Raw genomic sequence first — 20854 nt, forward strand, 5'->3', positions numbered from 1 at the left:
AGGTATGTATAGTTTTTTTGTGTGCTCTAGGGCAAAGGTGTCTAGATGGAATTTGTATTTGTGGTCCTGGCGACTGGACCTTTTTTGGAACACCATTTTTTTTGTCTTACTGAGACCGAAGTCAGGGCCGAAGTATGACAGAATCTGTGCAGAAGGTCGAGGTGCTGCTGTAGGCCCTCCTTGGTTGGTGACAAAAGCACCAGATAATCAGCAAACAGTAGACATTTGACTTCAGATTCTAGTAGGGTGAGGCTGGGTGCTGCAGACTGTTCTAGTGCCCTAGCCAATTTGTTGATATATATGTTGAAGAGGGTGGTGCTTAAGATGCATCCCTGTCTCACCCCATGGCCCTGTGGAAAGAAATGTGTGTTTTTTTTTGCCAATTTTAACCGCACACTTGTTGTTTTTGTACATGGATTTTATAATGTTGTATGTTTTTCCCCCAATACCACTTTCCATCAATTTGTATAGCAGACCCTCATGCCAAATTGAGTCAAAGGCTTTTTTGAAATCAACAAAGCATGAGAAGACTTTACCTTTGTTTTGGTTTGTTTGTTTGTCATCTAGGGTGTGCAGGGTGAACACGTGGTCTGTCGTACTGTAATTTGGTAAAAAGCCAATTTAACATTTGTTCTGTACATTGTTTTCCCTGAGGAAATGTACGAGTCTGCTGTTAATGATAATGCAGAGGATTTTCCCAAGGTTGCGGTTGACGCATATCCCACGTTAGTTATTGGGGTCAAATTTGTCTCCACTTTTGTGGATTGGGGTGATCAGGTCTTGGTTCCAAATATTGGGGAAGATGCTCTCTCTGTCTCTCTCTTTCTTATTATCTTTCTCTCTCTCCATCTCCCCTTCTCTCAGAGGGGCAGTTTGAGTCTGGGCACAGGGAGAGGGAGAGGGAGAGGGAGAGGGACCAAAGTTAATTAGACTGTGGGCCAGGGAGGGGGGCACTTGGTAATGGAAAGGAGGTGTGTGGAAACAGATGGCCCAGAATGTATTAACTTGCAGGAGAGCTTCAAGGAACCCCCTGGACCAGACATTAGTCCTGCCTCTGTCTGGGACCCGGTGGAGGGAGGCTAGCAGAGTAGACTGGAAAATAATTCAGCTACAACATGTCACCTCCATGAATAGACACGAATATGTGTAAATACACAGGAAATACATATGGGTATGTTAGCACATGATTTTCCAGAAATGCTTAATAAATGTGTATTTATAGCCAGAAGTGACCTTACAGCTATTAAAACCCCTGATGGTAGTTGGAGGTTGACCAGAGGAGTTTGGCCAGAGGTCAGCATGACTGGCTGGCAGGGGTAACAGGGCCTGAGAATGTGACAGTTAAAACCTCTTGTAGCTGGCCATACTACTCTCAATATTCCAGCAAGCATTAGCATAAGATAACCATACAGCATACTGACCTCTGTCTCACCCCAAACATACAGTACCAATTCTTTGCAGATTTATTCATGTGCAACCTTGGACTCACTGTCTGTCTACTCTGTAGGAGGAAAATGTATTGACTGTGAGAAAAGCAAACATTTCTATATGACATAAACTAGGCCTGCATACAGTAATGGCATATTCTCCTGTTTATTCTGTGTGGTATGAAATGAGAGGAACTGCACAATGCTGTACTGAACCCTTGAGGTACACAGGCATCCTAACAGGTAGACTTATCTAAGTAAATCATACAGTGGTCTGACTGAGCTGCAGTGCGCGCACACACACACACACACACACACACACACACACACACACACACACACACACACACACACACACACACACACACACACACACACACACACGGACAGATTGAGTCACCCATTATACCACTGCCCAATGGTCAACTGGATGATGCTGTGAAGCCCCCAGAGAAAAGTATCCTACATACTGACTGAGTAGACATTCATAATTCAGTCATATTGTGATATGGCTACATTTAGTCTTTGCCCCCCCCTGTTTATCTTTCATTCTCTGATGTCTTTGCCAGAGGAACCTGCCTCTCCTCCAAGGAGATTGTTATCCCACGTTTACAACCCACTGTTGCTTCGCCTTGACATTGACAAGACTGGAACTATCTTACTGACTTTAGGAAAGCTGTGATATGTGAATAATCAACCTTTTCCAAACTTAAAATGAAAATGTCGAAAATGTACTGAAATAAAATAACATTCACACTTTATTTGTATAGTATGTATGTAGATGCTCTACAGATGGTCATACTACCAACAAACTATCTGTTACGGTTAGGGTTAGGGTTAGGTTTAGAATAAGGGTAAGGTTAGGGCTAGGGTTAGGGTAACGGTTAAGTTTAGGGTTAGGATAAGGGTTAGGGTTGGAGGTTTAGGGTTAGTAGATAGTTAGTTGAAATGTTAGTGATGTGAAATGTTAGTGAGTCTGTAGAGCGTCTACAGATGTACTATCCAAATAAACGTTCCATAATATTGTGGCTCCGCCCCAGAATATGCATTTACATGCTTCTGAAATAGTACCGTTTTGCTCATGGTTCTACATCTGCATTCAAAGTAAAGCCTGCTCCTATGCCTGCCAAGCAAGATCCACCAAAGGTTTTCATAGGTCTGTAAGCTACTCTTTAGCACATCCAGAACTCACTACACGGCACTACAATACACCGCTCGAGAGACATCTCTGCTGAAATCAAACAGCTCATACAAGAGAAGCGCTAAAAGCTAATGAAAAATAGATTTGGTGAAAAAGGTTGATTTTTCTTCCCTCTCTCTCCAAAAGCGAGGAGATGATGGAAGCCAAACAACATGTGCGCCAGCAGCTACCGAGAACAGCTTGTGAACTAGTTGAGTGGGCTCTGTGAAGCCGGGCTGCTATACGTGTGACTCATCTCATCGGTGTGAGCTTCAAACACCACACTGAACCACTGATCCTGCTGGGCCTCCACCAAAGTAAAAATAGACTGCCATGACAACTGTACGCTCGGCGCTGTAAAGAAGTCCATTAACATTATGTGATGCTGCTGTTGAGAGTTCTGGTGCGCCTCACCTCCAGCTGTCACCATAACACTGACTCATTCTCCACATACCCTTCATCAAACAGAATGTGTTGCCTACTTCTACATATTGGGCATTGAGAGAAAAACATGGTGATGATTCTTTGTTCTCTGTGAATGGGCTTGCCAGGAAGTGATCCTGCTGGCTGCTTGTATGTCAGTACTGTTACCTGTGATTCCTCAGTGGATCCCTCCTGCCATTGGGTGTGAATGGACTCTGAGTCCTCCATTCTACTCTCTACTCACCTCACAGTACTGTGTAAATGCCCATGTTGTCCTCATCTGACTCACAGCGGTGTGTGTGTGCGTGTGCATGTGTGTGTGTGAGGGAGGGAGGGGTTTTCTCCACCAAACTGTGACATTGCAATAACCCAACAGCAGTGTATTCATATAGCTGAGTCGCTTTGTTACATCCAACATAATGCAACAAAAAAAATGCATATTCAGATGTTGTTAAATGGAGAAATGTAACCATACAGAGAGAGCAAAATGCCTGAGTGCACAACATACTCCTGGGAACCAGGCAGGCAGAGAGGATTGTGGGATTCATTAGCTGCCAGGAAGCAGATGACTCATGGCGGTCTCCATGACCTGTTGTTTGTTTGTCTCTCGTTTATTCATTCCCTCTGTTTACTGCGACTCTTTAATGTGCAATGCAAGATGCCTGTTTGGCATTCAGTGGAACGGCCAGGCACTAACACTAGAGAGGACGCCCACCATAAAGGATATAAGTCCCTCATCAATGAGATGTAATCCAGCCTTTATAAATGAAAATGAACCAAGCCTAAAAAATCCCTCTATACGCAGCCCAGGCTTGGACCAACAAGTGGTATACTGCCACTTCCATTGTGCACAGGCAAATGAATGAATTTTGAGGGAAGTCAAGTTTTGAAAGCAAATGATTGCTTCAGAGAGAGTGGTTTTCTCTCCTGGGGCGTGTGGGGAAACAGTGCACTGACAGCACAACCCCTCCCCGAGGCAGCCAGCAGCAGATAGAGCCTGTGTGTTGGAGAAAGCTCCAGGATTACCATACCACTCCTAAATTCACATAAATACTATCACACCTCATAGAGGCAATAACATGAATATCAATGGCTCTTTTCTCTCTTCAATTTGACTCATTCTTACAAGATGGACAGTGAAATGTGTTGATGCCTAACTGCATTACACCTCGTCTACTCCCCGTGATCTGTTTAATTGGTTAATAATGAACACACACTGAGGTCATTTCCTTTAAAACCATTTTTCACTCCCAGGGTTGTCCGTCTCTGATTTGGGAAATTCAAGGCACTGAATCTCTTTGGAGGTATTTCAAATAGCTTGCCTGTGACTTTTCCGGTGAGTCACCTTGAATACGTTGTGAATAATGTTTGTCATAAAAAAAAGATGAAGTGACATGGGGTATTCAGGTGTGAAAAATCCTGGAGGACACATAATATTCTTCTTGTGTGCATTCTTTCTTTGTGAAAAGTTCACATGCCTCCACAAGCACAGCTTGGAACTCATCTGACTGCACTCCATCTGTGAGAGGCCCAAGCACGTCGGTTCCCTCCGTTTCCGTACAGGTGGTGAGGCTTGGCAGCGACAAGCCTGAGAACCCTGTCAACCTTTCTGAGACGCCTCCCCGCACTCAAACAAAAAGATGTATACACAGCAGCAGCAGTGGCATAATAGGAGATAGCATGCAGCCAGGCAGCAGTACCTGCATGTCTGTTCCCCTGCCAAGCAGTTTGGAAGTCTTCACAGCTGTGCAGGCAAGGATCCCCACTGAGAGACGACAAAAAGAAGGAAACAAAAAAAAACACAAAACCAAAGGGCGACACTGACGTTACATTAGCTCTGCCTTTATGGCAATGAATGCCTCTGATGGTATTGACAAGGGGGCCTGTTGTGCTTTAATACCCTATTCAGCATGTAAACTCTGCAGGATCTTTTTAAAAACGATCTACAAGGATGTGATTAAATAGAAAATAAATTATTAAAGCTAACCAAAGCAATGCAATGCCAGATGTTACTAGAGCCTTTTAAATAACCCTCCTCTCCCCAAACAACAACCACACTCCTGCATACATAGGAGAGGAACCTTCTCATACAAAGACAAATATGAAAACATCTGCAAGATCTATTTTGATTTCATTCAACATAGAGGATATGCTTGGGATATGTATTAAATATTGAATTGACCAGCGCCAGCTGTGCCACCAGAGACTCTGGGTTTGCGCCCAGGCTCTGTCATAACCGACTCCGACCAGGAGGTTGCAGTCGTCGCCTAGCGTCGTCCGGGTTAGGGAGGGTTTGGCCGGTAGGGAAATCCTTGTCTCATCGCGCACCAGCGACTCCTGTGGCGGGTCGGGCGCAGTGCGCGCTAACCAAGGTTGCCAGGTGCACGGTGTTTCCTCCGACACATTGGTGCGGCTGGCTTCCGGGTTGGATGGCGCTGTGTTAAGAAGCAGTGCGGCTTGGTTGGGTTGTGTATCGGAAGACGCTTGACTTTCAACCTTCGTCTCTCCCGAGCCCGTACGGGAGTTGTAGCGATGAGACAAGATAGTAGCTACTAAAACAATTGGATACCACGAAATTGGGGAGAAAAAGGGGTAAAATTCAAAAAATAAATAAATAAAAAATATTGAATTGACATACCATACATATATATATATATATATTTTTTAATCATATGCATAGATGTTACAATCATGCAACAATCAATATTTGCCGCGCCTATGTAACTATGCATAAGATGTAATAAGAATATCTGAATGTTAACCACTAGTTAGGCATATATTCTAGATAGAGTTGAAGTCGGAAGTTTATATACACCTTACCTAAATACATTTCAACTCAGTTTTTCACAATTCCTGACATTTAATCCTATTAAAAAAAATCCCTGTATTAGGTCAGTTAGGATCACCACTTTATTTTAAGAATGTGAAATGTCCGAATAATAGTAGAGAATTATTTATTTCAGCTTTTATTTATTTCATCACATTCCCAGTGGGTCAGAAGTTTACATACACTCAATTAGTATTTGGTAGCATTGCCTTTAAATAGTTTAACTTGGGTCAAACGTTTTGGGTAGCCTTCCACAAGCTTCCCACAATAAGTTGGGGGAATTTTGGCCCATTCCTCCTGATAGAGCTGCTGTAACTGAGTCAGGTTTGTAGGCCTCCTCGCTCGCACATGATTTTTCAGTTCTGCCCACAAATGTTCTATAGGGTTGAGGTCAGGGCTTTGTGATGGCCACTCCAATACCTTGATTTTTGTCCTTAAGCCATTTTGCCACAACTTTGGAAGTATGCTTGGGGTCATTGTCCATCTAGAAGACCCATTTGCGACCAAGCTTTAACTTCCTGACTGATGTCTTGAGATGTTGCTTCAATATATCCACATAATTTTGCTCCCTTATGATGCCATCTATTTTGTGAAGTGCACCAGTCCCTCCTGCAGCAAAGCACCCCACAACATGATGCTGCCACCCTCATGCTTCACGGTTGGGATGGTGTTCTTCGGATTGCAAGCCTCCCCCTTTTTCCTCCAAACATAACAATGTTCATTATGGCCAAACAGTTCTATTTTTGTTTCAGCAGACCAGAGGACATTTCTCCAAAAAGTATGATCTATGTCCAAATGTACAGTTGCAAACTGTAGTCTGGCTTTTTTAATGGTGGTTTTGAAGCAGTGGTTTCTTCCTTGCTGAGCGGCCTTTCAGGTTATGTCAATATAGGACTTGTTTTACTGTGGATATAGATACTTTTGTACCTGTTTCCTCCAGCATCTTCACAAGGTCCTTTGCTGTTGTTCTGGAATTGATTTGCACTTTTCGCACCAAAGTACGTTCATCTCTAGGAGACAGAACGCGTCTCCTTCCTGAGCGGTATGACGGCTGCGTGGTCCCATGGTATTTATACTTGCGTACTCTTGTTTGTACAGATGAACGTGGTACTTTCAGGCATTTGGAAATTGCTCCCAAGGATGAACCAGACTTGTGGAGGTCTTGGCTAATTTATTTTGATTCTCCCATGATGTCAAGTAAAGAGGCACTGCTTTTGAAGGTCGGCCTTGAAATACATCCACGGGTACACCTCCAATTGACTCAAAGTATGTCAATTAGCCTATCAGAAGCTTCTAAAGCCATGACATCATTTTCTGGAATTTTCCAAGCTGTTTAAAGGCACAGTCAACTTAGTGTACAGTCAACTTCTGACCCACTGGAATTGTGATACAGTGAATTATAAGTGAAATAATCTGTCTGTAAACAATTGTTGGAAAAATTAATTGTGTCATGCACAAAGTAGATGTCTTAACCGACTTGCCAAAACTATAGTTTGTTAACAAGAAATGTGTGGAGTGGTTGAAAAACGAGTTTTAATGACTCCAACCTTAGTGTATGTAAACTTCTGACTTCAACTGTAGTTATATCCTTCTCTAGAATATTTGCCACCACTGACTGATGAACAATTCATCTCTGCATAACCTGTTGCCTGGCTCTCAAAATAGCCTTACAGTACTGGAGTCATTCAGCATCCCATCAATAATCTCATCCCTGCCGTAATAGTGCACAATATCACCACTTAGGATCTCTGACCTAATTATGACCAAACTGTTGAGCCTTTCATAAACCATGATTACCAAAAGCAAAACTTAATTAGTTGTACTTTAATATGACAACATATACATCAGTTATGTGGATTTTGATATGTATAGACAAAGTCCCGTTGATTATGAAGCGGGTGAAATTAACCCGTAGATCAGTCCAAAAACTGTTGAAACTAAACGGTAGCGCCAATTCAGCACCATGGACAGCAACATGTTAGGAATGTAGATACTGGGTTTTCTTTGAGCGCGCGACATCAAAACACAGCAGACAATAGCCTACACATATCTAACTGTGTCTTTCCTATTAGCCAGAACAAGGCTACCTGTGAGAATGATTATCTACAGAATTCAATTTCATACGTAGCCTACAGCGGCAAGTTCCTGTTTTTGTTCCTCTTAAAAGTCTCGAGCTTTCCCTTTACACAAATGTTTGGATTCTCACTACACCCTGTCCGCTCTCGGTCGTTCTGCCCTCCAATTGGCTAAACCGGGCTTGTTATGCAAATTAGCTAGGGGTCTAGTCAGAAGCCTGCGAGTTGACGTCACTAGGCAGAGTGGCAGCTGACACAGGGAGAAAGAAACAGATTGAGAACGGGTTAGAGGAATGAAAATACATCAAACATAAATAAAGCGAAATCAAAGCAAAAGGATAGATTGAGAGAAAGGAGAAAGAAGAAGAGAGAAACTGTGTAAAAAGGGAGAGGGACAGGGAGAGAGAAAGAAGATACAAATAAAGTAGGGGGAGTTTGCAGTTGACTTGAGAGAGAGGGAAAGGGAGAAAGGGAGAGAGAGAGAGCGAGAGAGAGACCAGCCGCCGGCCCATTTAGGAAAGATGGCTACAGTCACTGCAAACGGAGTGCAGCAAGAGAATGGATTCAGCACCACGAACAGCGCCGGCAGGATGAACGGACTCATGATCGGTCAGAACACCATTCCAATGAAGGACCACGACGCCATCAAGCTGTTTATCGGACAGATTCCCAGAAACCTGGAGGAGAAAGATCTGAAGCCCCTTTTTGAGGAATTCGGAAAGATATACGAACTCACTGTGCTGAAAGACAGGTTTACTGGAATGCATAAAGGTCGGTTCTGGTATCATTTCTTTGCTTCTGTCTGCACGCAGCAACACCCTTTTCAAAACCAGTATATCTTTTTTAAAGCATTCGAGGCTCTAATGAGAGCATAAAAAGTGTAATTATTGTAGATGTTTGTGGCATGTGGGAGTTTCCTGCAAAGCAGTACGTTGTTGCTTTACACACACACAGAAACACACACACACACGTGTGCGAATGAGTGCGCGCGGTTAATTGTCAAAGTGTCAACCCCACATCCGCTAGGATACTACTGTTTTGTAGCCTATGTCTGTGTATGTTTACATTTACGCTCATGTGCTGGGCTCCTAGTTAAGGGGTGGGACAAGGAATGTCTGTTTGCTTCACCGTGCCTGATAGTTAGATCGTCATAGATAGATAGGCTAAAAGATGCTCCGGAAGGAGGAGGACGGAAATCATGATGTTAGTTATTAGGGCTGTGTGACGATGCTGATGTGGCATTTTGAGAAGGCTAATGTATACGTTTTAGACGTAATTAAGAGACCAAAATAACTGTTTAGATCACTGCCATGTATTGTAGTGTAGGCTAGTTCAGGGGGCGGGGCCCAGGAAATAAAAAGCAACCAATGTGGCATAGCAGAGGCATGGGAACAGCATGGGGTCTCTCTCTCGTGCTCTTTCACCGACCGGGTCACCTCATTGTCCACAATGATCAGGAGCGATACTCGTATGTCATTATTTCATAGCGTAGAATACAGACTAAATGTGATTGATTATCCAGATGGTGTCCTTCTATTTCACTTCTGAATTAATATTACAACGCCGTACATTTAGCCGCTTATTGTTTGACAATATTGTCTACCGGTAGCCCATATCAACATTATATCCGAATGTCCCGTGAAGTATAGGCTATGTCTTAGAATCGAGGTGGTTGTCTATTTAAATGCTAGTGTTATAGAAATAACGAAAGCAAATACTAAAAAGTAACTTAAAGGATACGTAATATTATTATACTAATAATTATTAGTAGTGGTATTAGTATTGATTCATTATTTTATTTTAAACAATATGTGTGTTATTACTAAAAACAGGCCTTATATAGCCTAGTTATATAATGTGTATAATTTCGTTATGTGGGGTGACATTTAAATATGTGTGCAAAGTTATAATAAAAGTCTCTCTTCTAATGATTTTACTAATCTCTTCTCCAGAAGAGCGCGCTTCCACTAATCACTGCGATACTGGTACAGCGCTGGGTTCGTCGTGGGACCAGTGCCAGCTAAATCATATAGTGCAGTATATAATTAAAGCTACTAGTTTACATTAATAGGTCATATTATTAAAGAGCCTACAAGCCGCCAAGAGACAGAGAGGGAATCGTGACGCAGAAATTAGCGGCCCGCCCAGCAGTGTCCTGCTCCCGGATCTCCCTTTACCCTGTGCCCTGAAGGTCTCTGTGCGCCACCTGTTCCGTGAGTTATCAGTCACTGATGCTGGACCCACACACCCCGCGTTTCTCTCTGGAACATGATGATCGTTTAAAACAATATTCTCGATGCGTGTGTTTTCTACGTCTGCCTGTCCTCGAACTCCATGAATGTCAAAGCTCCAGGGCTGTTTGCTTAAAGAAAGATACTCCTGTTCACAAGCCAAACTGTCTGCCCAGTCAAATCAGCATCCGCCGAGGCCACTCCTGTGTACTAGTAGCCTATAATGTAGGACATATTATGCATTACTACCCACCGACTCAAAGTCACATTGGGAGTGCGCGGGAGTTTTCCCCCTCATATGGTCTTCTCACCTGTGATATATGCCAAAAGCTTTAAATGTTCCCTACAGAAAGGCATGTGTAAAATATTTTTCTATAGATTCTATAGTTTTTACTTTAAAATAGGCTTGCAAAGGTCCTAAGCAATGGCTGATTCCGTTTTTTGGGAAAAATGCTTTACAAAAAAAGCCAGACTTCAAATAAAATAGTACTTCCTTGAAATAAAAACTATTTGATTTAAGACTTTTTAAATACATTTGTGATTTGCATTTACAATAATTTATGTAAGTCTATGTTTGTTTCGTATTCCAATTTTGATTGGTCTTTGGGCTCATAGAAGGGCGTTTTGAAATGTATAAAACCCACATTACTTTCACATAAACTTTTTTATCAACTTCCACTGCCCTCCAAGAGTTGCTGAATTTCCTCTTCATCCTAGTAGGCTATGTATACGGAAATACTTAAGGTATTGGTAAACTTACAATAGGCAAAATATAACCAAATGCAACTGTAAATCGTGAATGAAGTCTTACATGCTGACTACACCTGGCACGCCAGTGCGTCCACGTGCGCCAACGCATACATTTTGATTTTGTCTACCCACAGCAGATGCGATCAGGACACGCAGGTTGAAAAAAAGCGAACTCTGAAACGAACTCTGAAACAAACTATATTAATTTGGGGACAGGTCGAAAAGCATTACACATTCATTGCAATTTAGCTAGCTAGCTTGCCTTTGCTAGCTAATTTGTCCTGGGATATTAACATTGGGTTGTTATTTTACTTGAAATGCACAAGGTCCTCTACTCTGACAATAAATCCTCAGTTAAAAGGGTAAACTGAGTTAGCTTCTAGTAATCTCTCCTCCTTCGGGCTTCTTCTTCTTTGGACTTTATATGGCGGTTGGCAACCAACTTTAAGGTGCATTACCACCACCAACTGGACTGGAGTGTGGACCTCAGTTCATTGTTCAATCACCCATGTGAGTATATGCTCCTAAAAACGAAATAGAACCAAGTTCTATTTTAGAGCCTGGCTACGCATATACTCGTTAATGCGCGCGAGCAGTGTGGATGCAATGATTGAATAAATGTATGTGTACATTTATTTTGGTCAGCAGGTTAGTTAGCTGTAATAGCTTACAGTAGCCTACACTCAAATCATGCAAATACAGTGAGTAAACAAAACATTAAGAACACCTGCACTTTCCATGACATAGACTGAATGATGATCCCTTATTGATGTCACTTATTAAATCCACTTCAATCAGTGTAGATGAAGGGGAGGATCCAGCTTAAAGAGGGATTTTTAAGCCTTTAGACAATTGAAACATGAATTGTGTATGTGTGCCATTCAGAGGGTGAATGGGCAAGACAAAAGATTCTAAGTACCTTTGAACGGGGTATGGTAGTAGGTGCCAGGCGCACCGATTTTATTTTGTGAAGAACTGCAACTCTGCTGGGTTTTTCACGCTCAACAGTTCCCCGTGTGTATCAAGAATGGTCCACCACCCAAAGGACGTCCAGCTAACTTGACACAACTGTGGCAAGCATTGAAGTCAACATGGGCCAGCATCCCTGTGGAACGCTTTCGACACCTTGTAGAGTCCACGCCCCGATGAATTGAGGATGTTCTGAGGGCAAAAAGGGTTGCAACTCAACATTAGGAAGGTGTTCCTAATGTTTTATACACTCAGCGTATATTTAGGCACATCTGTCGGCACATCTATACTTATTTAGGCACATCTATACTTCGTCTTTCACTGAGAGCTGCCTATGATGGAGCCGACAACTTGGTGGAAAAATATGTAGACACCTGTTATTAGTGCTGAGTGATTGGTGCTTTTTGAGGTCGGTTCAGTTTTGGTTAGATTATTAAACAATAATCATGGTTTTAGATTTCAGTTTAGATAATTTGTTAAAACATTAAATGCAATATACATGATGTGGGTTAAAGTCTGTAACAACACACAACACAACAATGAACTAAAGTCCCATCATGGTAGTTACTGCCCATTTCCGCTTATAGCTTATTAACCGTTGTTTATTCATATTACTTTACTTTAATAAAAGTTGTCTATATTACATTTGTTTTAGTGGAATTTCCAAGTCATCTCTTCTCTATAGAGCTGCTGCCTATGCTGTCTGCCAAAATCACTATTTTAGTAGTTCTTCAAAGTAAATAATGCATAGTTTTACTGCTGAATACCGACTATCAATCACGTAGATTATGTATTTTCAGGTAGAGATACCTTGTGAAGCAACTGCTCTCTATCCTCTCAATTGTGCATTCTTCTGTCTCTTCTTTCCCTCTCCCTCTCCAACTCCCTCTCCCTCTCCGTGTGTCTGCCACCAAACAGACCGGACAAGTGGGCGTGCAATGGATTATGGTCGTTGTAATTAATTACCACGTTTTCTGCACTAAACTAGGTAGAATATTGGCCTGTTGGAAACTACAGCTCCCTACTACATCACACAGTTTGGGCTTGATCTGAATTCTCTGGGCATTGAGCTCACAGAAAAAACAGAACGAAATGGAATTCAAATAATTGAACCGATGTTGGTCAATTAGTTGTTTAAATATTGAAAAATAACCGACATTTGAGTTAATTGCTCAGTTGTTAATTATAATTATTATTATAGGTTGTTTTCAATAAAACATCACAATACGGTGCAGAGAGTTCGATTTGACTTCTAGGGGTCAAGGAGACATCCAACTCCGCTAAAACCATTGACAACTGTATGCCGTTTTCAAGGGATTGTTAAATAAATGGTATAACTATTTGGTTTTAATATCATCACCTCTTGAAGAGTATAGTCAGAACGACACATTTCCAATTATTCCACATTTAACTCTATCATCAGAGTTATACAGCAAGTAACTGCATGCTTTTCATGCTCAGTAAACATCAATTGATGATGTCATTTCAGATACGTGAGGGTAGACTATCCATTTGGCATGTAGCTAGCTAAGCAAACAAACATTGTGTCATCAGAGATTATGCTTTTGGAAAGAGCTTGACAAAGTTGTCAGTCGGACTACTGTCAACACCACCATAGATGGCAAGCACATCAAACAATATTTGGATATACAGCCATATAATTTATCCCCTGAAAGTTAACTTGTTAACTAGCCATATTAACGTGATCTGTTATTAACCTGCTAGCCAATTTGACATGGTCCATCAATCAATGTAGCCTATCATGTCTGTCAGCAGCAATCGTGATTAAACAGGCTTGAAAACAATGTTGAAACGGGGATGTTAGCCAACTTCACATGTTAGCCAAGTTTCTACCAGTAGCTTGCAAAGTAAACATTATCAGCTAACAGTACATCGGCAAGTGCAGCCTTCTGCTGCTTGACAGGGAGAGCCCACGAAGAGCATGCTGTATAACTCTTATAGAGCTAAATGTGCACAATTGTGTTGTATGGAATTATCGAAAATGTGTAGTTCGGACTATGCTCACAAAAAATGCTCACAGTTCACATTTATTTAGCAATCCCTTGAAAACGGCTGTAAGAGCCGACGCTGGAGGTGAGGAGCAGGTACGGAAAGTGAATGTTTAATCTTGCACAGACATGGAACAGGACAGGAACAGCGTCAGAACCAGGAAATACAAAGACATTTGACAAATAATGCTGAAGCGGGGGACAGACAAATATAGGGGAGGAAATAGCACAAGTGATTGAGTGCAGGTGAGTGCAATGAATCGCTGATACCTGTGACGAGGGAAGCAGGTGTGCGTAATGATGGTGGCAGGAGTGCGTGATGCAGGGCAGCCAGGGAGGAAGAGCGGGAGCAGGTGTGACAGTACCCACCCCTCTAGGGGTGTCACCCTTCATCCCACCTGGTCTAGTCTGACGGTCCTGCCGAGGAATGGTTGCTGGACCAGCCGTCTGGGGGCGTAGAAGCCCGACGAAACGGCAGAGGCGTAGGAGCCTGGCAAACCGGCTGAGGCGTTGGAGCCTGACGATCCAGTCGAGGCCTGACAGCCTGATGATCCCGCTGGGACGTGGGAGCCTGATGGGCCGGCTGAGGCGTTGGAGGCTGACGATCCAGTCGAGGCCTGACAGCCTGATGATCCCGCTGGGACGTGGGAGCCTGATGAGCCGGCTGAGGCGTAAAACCCTGACGATCTAGCGGAGGCCTGACGTGGGATGGCCGAGCCAACCGGGGCAAGGAGACCTCTCGAGCCAGCTAGGGCGTGGAAGCCCGACGAGCCAGCTGAGGCAACCCCGGTTCCCTTGGCTGCAGCCCCCGGACCCGACGTCACCACCAACCGAAACGCCAGCACTCCTTGATGCTTCATTTGATGGCTTCAGCATTCTGTAAGAACCGACGCTGGAGATGAAAAGCAGGTGCGAAGAGTGAGCATTTAATTTAAACAGACAGGGAACAGGACAGGAACAGCATCAGATCAGGGTAGTACAGAGACATACGACGATCAATGCAGAAGCGCGGAACAGAGCTGGGGAGCAGACAGATATAGGGGAGGAAATACAAAGGTGATTGAGTCCAGGTGAGTCCAATGAATCACTGATGCGCGTGACGAGAGAAGCAGGTTTGCATAATGATGGTGGCAGGAGTGCGTAATGCCGGGAAGCCTGGCGCCCTCGAGCGCCAGGGAGGGAGAGCGGAAGCAGGCGTGATAATGGCACATGGTTGTCAATCATTTTCGTGGAGCTGCGGGTGTCCTTGCCCCCCAGCATGCAAATTGAACGCTCTGCACCTTATTGGGACATTTTATTGATAAAGACCTATTAAAATAAGAGCAAACAAGTATCCTATTCTTATGTCTCTGTCACATTCAACTAAATGTGTGTTGCATTCAAATAGGCCACAGGCTATATTGAACCATAACCCTGTCACATAACCAAGACTTAGTAGGCTAGAATAGTAGGCTATTTTAGCAGGCCTATACCATTGTAGAAGTCTACCAACAATGGCTGTGCATAGGCCTTCAGCACATTTTGTTTCAGCAACGTGACATCCCCTCCCTCAGACCAAGAGACATGTCATTGAAATGCCTCAGGTGGTTAAGGAGTGTGTCATCACCGTCTAGACTTAATGATGAATTAATTATTAAATTAATGGATCATCTTCTGCTACACCATTCATACTCAGAGTGATATAACACAGGGTTGCACCATCATTTTGGATCAATGAAAATTTCATGATTTGGGGAGGTATAATGTTGTTAGTCATGATTCGGGGGGGTATAATGTTGTTACTCGTGATTTATGCATGTGGATTGCGGTGTATCAACCTGAACAGTTCTGTGTGTCATGAATACTGACTCTGGGCTTTTTGAATTTCTCTAGTGCCTAATGTGAATTTCTTTTGAATTCCTCAAGGTCCATTTATGTGTATATGCATTTCCCAAATGTTAATGCGGTGAAACCATCTGCACATTTCATTTAAATGTTTGTCTGTAGATTCATTTTTGTGACCATATCTTATATCTGCAATTTGTTAAGGGGATTTGATGGTGATTCGATGTTTTGGTCATGGGGTGAATCCTGTGGATGCTATAGGAAGTAGGGACTGGACAGTGTAGTCTATGGGGACTGGACCGTGTAGTCTATGGGAACTGGACAGTGTAGTCTATGCAGTGTTTGACACTATTGGATGGGATACAGGTAGTGTATTTGAGTGGCAGTGCCATTGTCCAGGTCCAGCTACTTGACCTGCCTTAGCATCAATCATTCCCTATGAGCCCCACATTATCATAATGGTTAGTGTCAGTCTGGGAACACATCCGTTGTTCAGACATGCTGGATCTGGGTGGGGGGCAAATCTTCTGCTTGAGTAGCGTTATCTATCACTCGCTCCTTCCTTCTCCAGCAGCTCAGAGAGGTGGATGGCACTCTGTGGAGCCCCACCACACGCAGCTAGGGAGATGAGATGCTAAGAGTAATTTAGGTTTGTCATTCATTCTCCCCTCCCCAACAGGCAGGCCAGAGTGTATAATTGGCTACAAATGCCTTTGACAATTTCACTTTAAAATCCACAAAAGCATTTAAATGTCAAAGCAAGAGAGAGAGAGAAGGACTATAACTCTGAAACATTCTTTCAACCAAAAGCCTCATCATTACAAATGTGAATCAAAGAGCTAGAAGAGCAAGCCATCCTAACAGTCTTTTAATAACTGTGTGTAATCCACTGCTCTTTCAGGAACATGTCTGTGCTCTAAGACGTGGCCATTAGTTTAGAGTGTAGTGCACTGCTGTGAGATGTGCAGTCTCATGGTCAGGCAGCTGGTTCTACCTTTACATGAATCACACAGTGACGGAGCAGGTGGGTGACAGTGATTGGCAGGTACTCAGTTGAATGACAGGTGTAGGCCAGTCCACAGATGACCTCTCTGATCATTAGATAGGGAGTGTGTGAGGGAAACAGGGCCCTATTTTACAGCATGAAAATAGATAAGATTCCCACACACAGTTGAATGCTGCCACAGTTCTATTGGGCAACGATTCGAGCTGAAGGTCTTTGTTACCCTGGACCAAACATGGCCGTGTACAGTGATGTAGCTGCTGTTTCTGCTTCTCACCGTCTCACTGCCTATAAAAGACAGACACCCCACAGTTGCTGGGTTCAGTTGACTATTTTAATTTAGAGAATTGAAGCACTTATGCTGAGGCAGGCAAGTTTATCTTTCTGGAAATGAGTTTGTAATAGTTTTCAGAAGAACATTGCTGCATCAGACGTCTAAGAAAGAAGCAATCCAAGAATAGCAATTTTCAGCAATTTTCATTGAACATGACACCAATGTTAATGAATGACTTGCAATTTGTTTTGTTGTTTTGTCAATTACAGATACAGATACCTGATGCAAGTAAACACAATTTACTGTAATTTAAAAATGCCTAAATGACAGTCATGTTTTTGTACTGTAATTAACATTTACAAGTTAACAGTAGACACAGTAGAAATAAAAGCCTATTCCTTATTACAAAATCTGTATTTTTCATTTATTGACTCCTATTCCTTTTTTTGGGATCAACATTTTATTTATTTTCAAAGGAACAAAGACAATAACAACAAGCAGCAGGAATGGTTACATAATTACAGTAGAATAGACCACATAGCCTATACACACATATATCGGCCACCCAACTGCATCAACCCACCATCCATCCCCTCCTGGCGACCACCCCAACCCACCCAACCTGATCTCCATGAAATTAAAAACGAAATCAAGCAATTGTGATAAAATCAGCGGGGTACACTTTTGCACATGAGACCAAAAATGAACGAGTAACAGGCAATCTGTTGGGAAATATACGCACTATAGTAGTTTGATGGTTTCAGCTGCAGATAACCAGCTGTCAATTGTTTCTTGGCTAGCCCCATGGATCCTAGCAGTGGATAGTTGTAAATAAATTATATCTACAAAAGGGCGGATCCAATGGGACATAGCCAAAGAATGTGGAGGTTGTCATCTTAGTGCCAATATCTTTTTAGCTGCTGTCAAACCTGACAACATGATACGTCTTTTCTGTAATGACATGATAAGTGGGGAATTATCATTAAGTGATAACAGTTTGGGGGAACAAGGTATAGTCATATCAAGTACGCCAGATAAGACAGAGGATACCTTTTCCCAAAATTTCTCCACACCCTTGCCCCTCTCAGTACAGATGCGTAAAGGAGCCCAAGCAGAGGAGGCTGTTGAGGGGAGGACGGCTCATAATAATGGCTGGAACGGAGCGAATGGAATGGCATCAAACCATGTGTTTGATATACAGTGCTTTGCGAAAGTATTCGGCCCCCTTGAACTTTGCGACCTTTTGCCACATTTCAGGCTTCAAACATAAAGATATAAAACTGTATTTTTTTGTGAAGAATCAACAACAAGTGGGACACAATCATGAAGTGGAACGACATTTATTGGATATTTCAAACTTTTTTAACAAATCAAAAACTGAAAAATTGGGCGTGCAAAATTATTCAGCCCCCTTAAGTTAATACTTTGTAGCGCCACCAATTGCTGTGATTACACCTGTAAGTCGCTTGGGGTATGTCTCTATCAGTTTTGCACATCGAGAGACAAAAATTTTTTCCCATTCCTCCTTGCAAAATAGCTCGAGCTCAGTGAGGTTGGATGGAGAGCATTTGTGAACAGCAGTTTTCAGTTCTTTCCACAGATTCTCGATTGGATTCAGGTCTGAACTTTGACTTGGCCATTCTAACACCTGGATATGTTTATTTTTGAACCATTCCATTGTAGATTTTGCTTTATGTTTTGGATCATTGTCTTGTTGGAAGACAAATCTCCGTCCCAGTCTCAGGTCTTTTGCAGACTCCATCAGGTTTTCTTCCAGAATGGTCCTGTATTTGGCTCCATCCATCTTCCCATCAATTTTAACCATCTTCCCTGTCCCTGCTGAAGAAAAGCAGGCCCAAACCATGATGCTGCCACCACCATGTTTGACAGTGGGGATGGTGTGTTCAGCTGTGTTGCTTTTACGCCAAACATAACGTTTTGCATTGTTGCCAAAAAGTTCAATTTTGGTTTCATCTGACCAGAGCACCTTCTTCCACATGTTTGGTATGTCTCCCAGGTGGCTTGTGGCAAACTTTAAACAACACTTTTTATGGATATCTTTAAGAAATGGCTTTCTTCTTGCCACTCTTCCATAAAGGCCAGATTTGTGCAATATACAACTGATTGTTGTCCTATGGACAGAGTCTCCCACCATAGCTGTAGATCTCTGCAGTTCATCCAGAGTGATCATGGGCCTCTTGGCTGCATCTCTGATCAGTCTTCTCCTTGTATGAGCTGAAAGTTTAGAGGGACGGCCAGGTCTTGGTAGATTTGCAGTGGTCTGATACTCCTTCCATTTCAATATTATCGCTTGCACAGTGCTCCTTGGGATGTTTAAAGCTTGGGAAATCTTTTTGTATCCAAATCCGGCTTTAAACTTCTTCACAACAGTATCTCGGACCTGCCTGGTGTGTTCCTTGTTCTTCATGATGCTCTCTGCGCTTTTAACGGACCTCTGAGACAATCACAGTGCAGGTGCATTTATACGGAGACTTGATTACACACAGGTGGATTGTATTTATCATCATTAGTCATTTAGGTCAACATTGGATCATTCAGAGATCCTCACTGAACTTCTGGAGAGAGTTTGCTGCACTGAAAGTAAAGGGGCTGAATAATTTTGCACGCCCAATTTTTCAGTTTTTGATTTGTTAAAAAAGTTTGAAATATCCAATAAATGTCGTTCCACTTCATGATTGTGTCCCACTTGTTGTTGATTCTTCACAAAAAAATACAGTTTTATATCTTTATGTTTGAAGCCTGAAATGTGGCAAAAGGTCGCAAAGTTCAAGGGGGCCGAATACTTTCGCAAGGCACTGTATGTGATACCATTCCACTGATTCCGCTCCAGCCATTACCACAAGCCCATCCTCCCCAATTAAGGTGGCACCAACCTCCTGTGAGCCCAAGGCACCTTGGTTACATAGATCACACAGAGGATAGGTTATGATTTTCATTAAATTACATTTTCTTGGTGGACGGTTTACCCTGTGTATGAAATGAAAGTGTTTCCGCTCATGATTGGGATTCTTAGATGAACCCACTAAGTCCTCCCATGCAGTATCCCAACAAATAGGATAATCGAAAGTAGATAGTTCGCTAATCCCTTGATTCTTAAATGGTACTGATTTGTAAACTGCAACTAACATAACCGTATACAGATCAAACCCTTTGAGTTAGTAGACATGGAATATTCTACGTAGTTCATGTTGTTGGGGGGGGGGGGGGGGGGGGCATGTCTCTTGGTCTGAGGGAGGGGATGTCACGTTGCTGAAACAAAATGTGCTGAAGGCCTATGCACAGCCATTGTTGGTAGACACCATACAGCCGCATTGCTGATCTTAAACATAGATAAAATGAAGAAGAGGTACCAGGTAATTGAAATATAGCCCTAAGATCATCAAAGGCTTGCAAACCTTCATCTCTAAATAGATCATCCAAACATGAACACCCCTATCCTCCTATAGGGGATACCGCCAGAAAGAAGGGAATGATTGTGGAAATTTGGTGACTGAGCATACCACTTGTGTATTGTGTTAGAATTATTTTTATATTAAGCACAAAGCACAACAAAGGAAATTAGTGGTTCAAAACATAACTTGGCTTGTTTTAATGGTACTGCAGAATAGACAAGATCCTGAAGTCTGGGTGGTAAAGCCAAATTCTCTTCCATAGTCTCCAGGACATTAAAGCATTTGAATCAAACCATGCTGAAAGGGGGCATAGCACAAAAGCCCAAAAGTAAAACAAACTTCTATTCTACTGAGCCATTTACTTTATGTTCAGTTTCTTATCTTGTATTATTTCATATTGTTGTTGCATTGTCGAGAAGGAACCTGCCAGTAAGCATTTAGTTGGACAA

General features: G+C 42.5%; 1 protein-coding gene across 28 annotated transcripts in view; it reads left to right on the top strand.

The window, feature by feature from the left end:
* The first annotated feature begins 8165 nt into the window (after positions 1 to 8165).
* Positions 8166 to 20854, top strand: part of LOC110526357 (CUGBP Elav-like family member 4) — a 177367-nt gene continuing 164678 nt past the window's right edge. For 22 of the 28 annotated variants that reach the window (XM_036980700.2, XM_036980701.2, XM_036980706.2 and 19 more), the window contains exon 1: positions 8169 to 8703. In XM_036980700.2, coding sequence (XP_036836595.1) covers positions 8454 to 8703 — 250 coding nt within the window. In that variant the 5' untranslated portion in view covers positions 8169 to 8453. Of the gene's footprint in view, positions 8704 to 20854 lie in introns of all 28 variants that reach the window. The other 6 variants (XM_036980705.2, XM_090238613.1, XM_090238619.1 and 3 more) reach the window with 1 other exon arrangement.

This window comes from Oncorhynchus mykiss, chromosome 6, assembly GCF_057628025.1.
Source record: "Oncorhynchus mykiss isolate SJ-2025 chromosome 6, ASM5762802v1, whole genome shotgun sequence".
NCBI classification, from domain to species: Eukaryota; Metazoa; Chordata; class Actinopteri; order Salmoniformes; family Salmonidae; genus Oncorhynchus; species Oncorhynchus mykiss.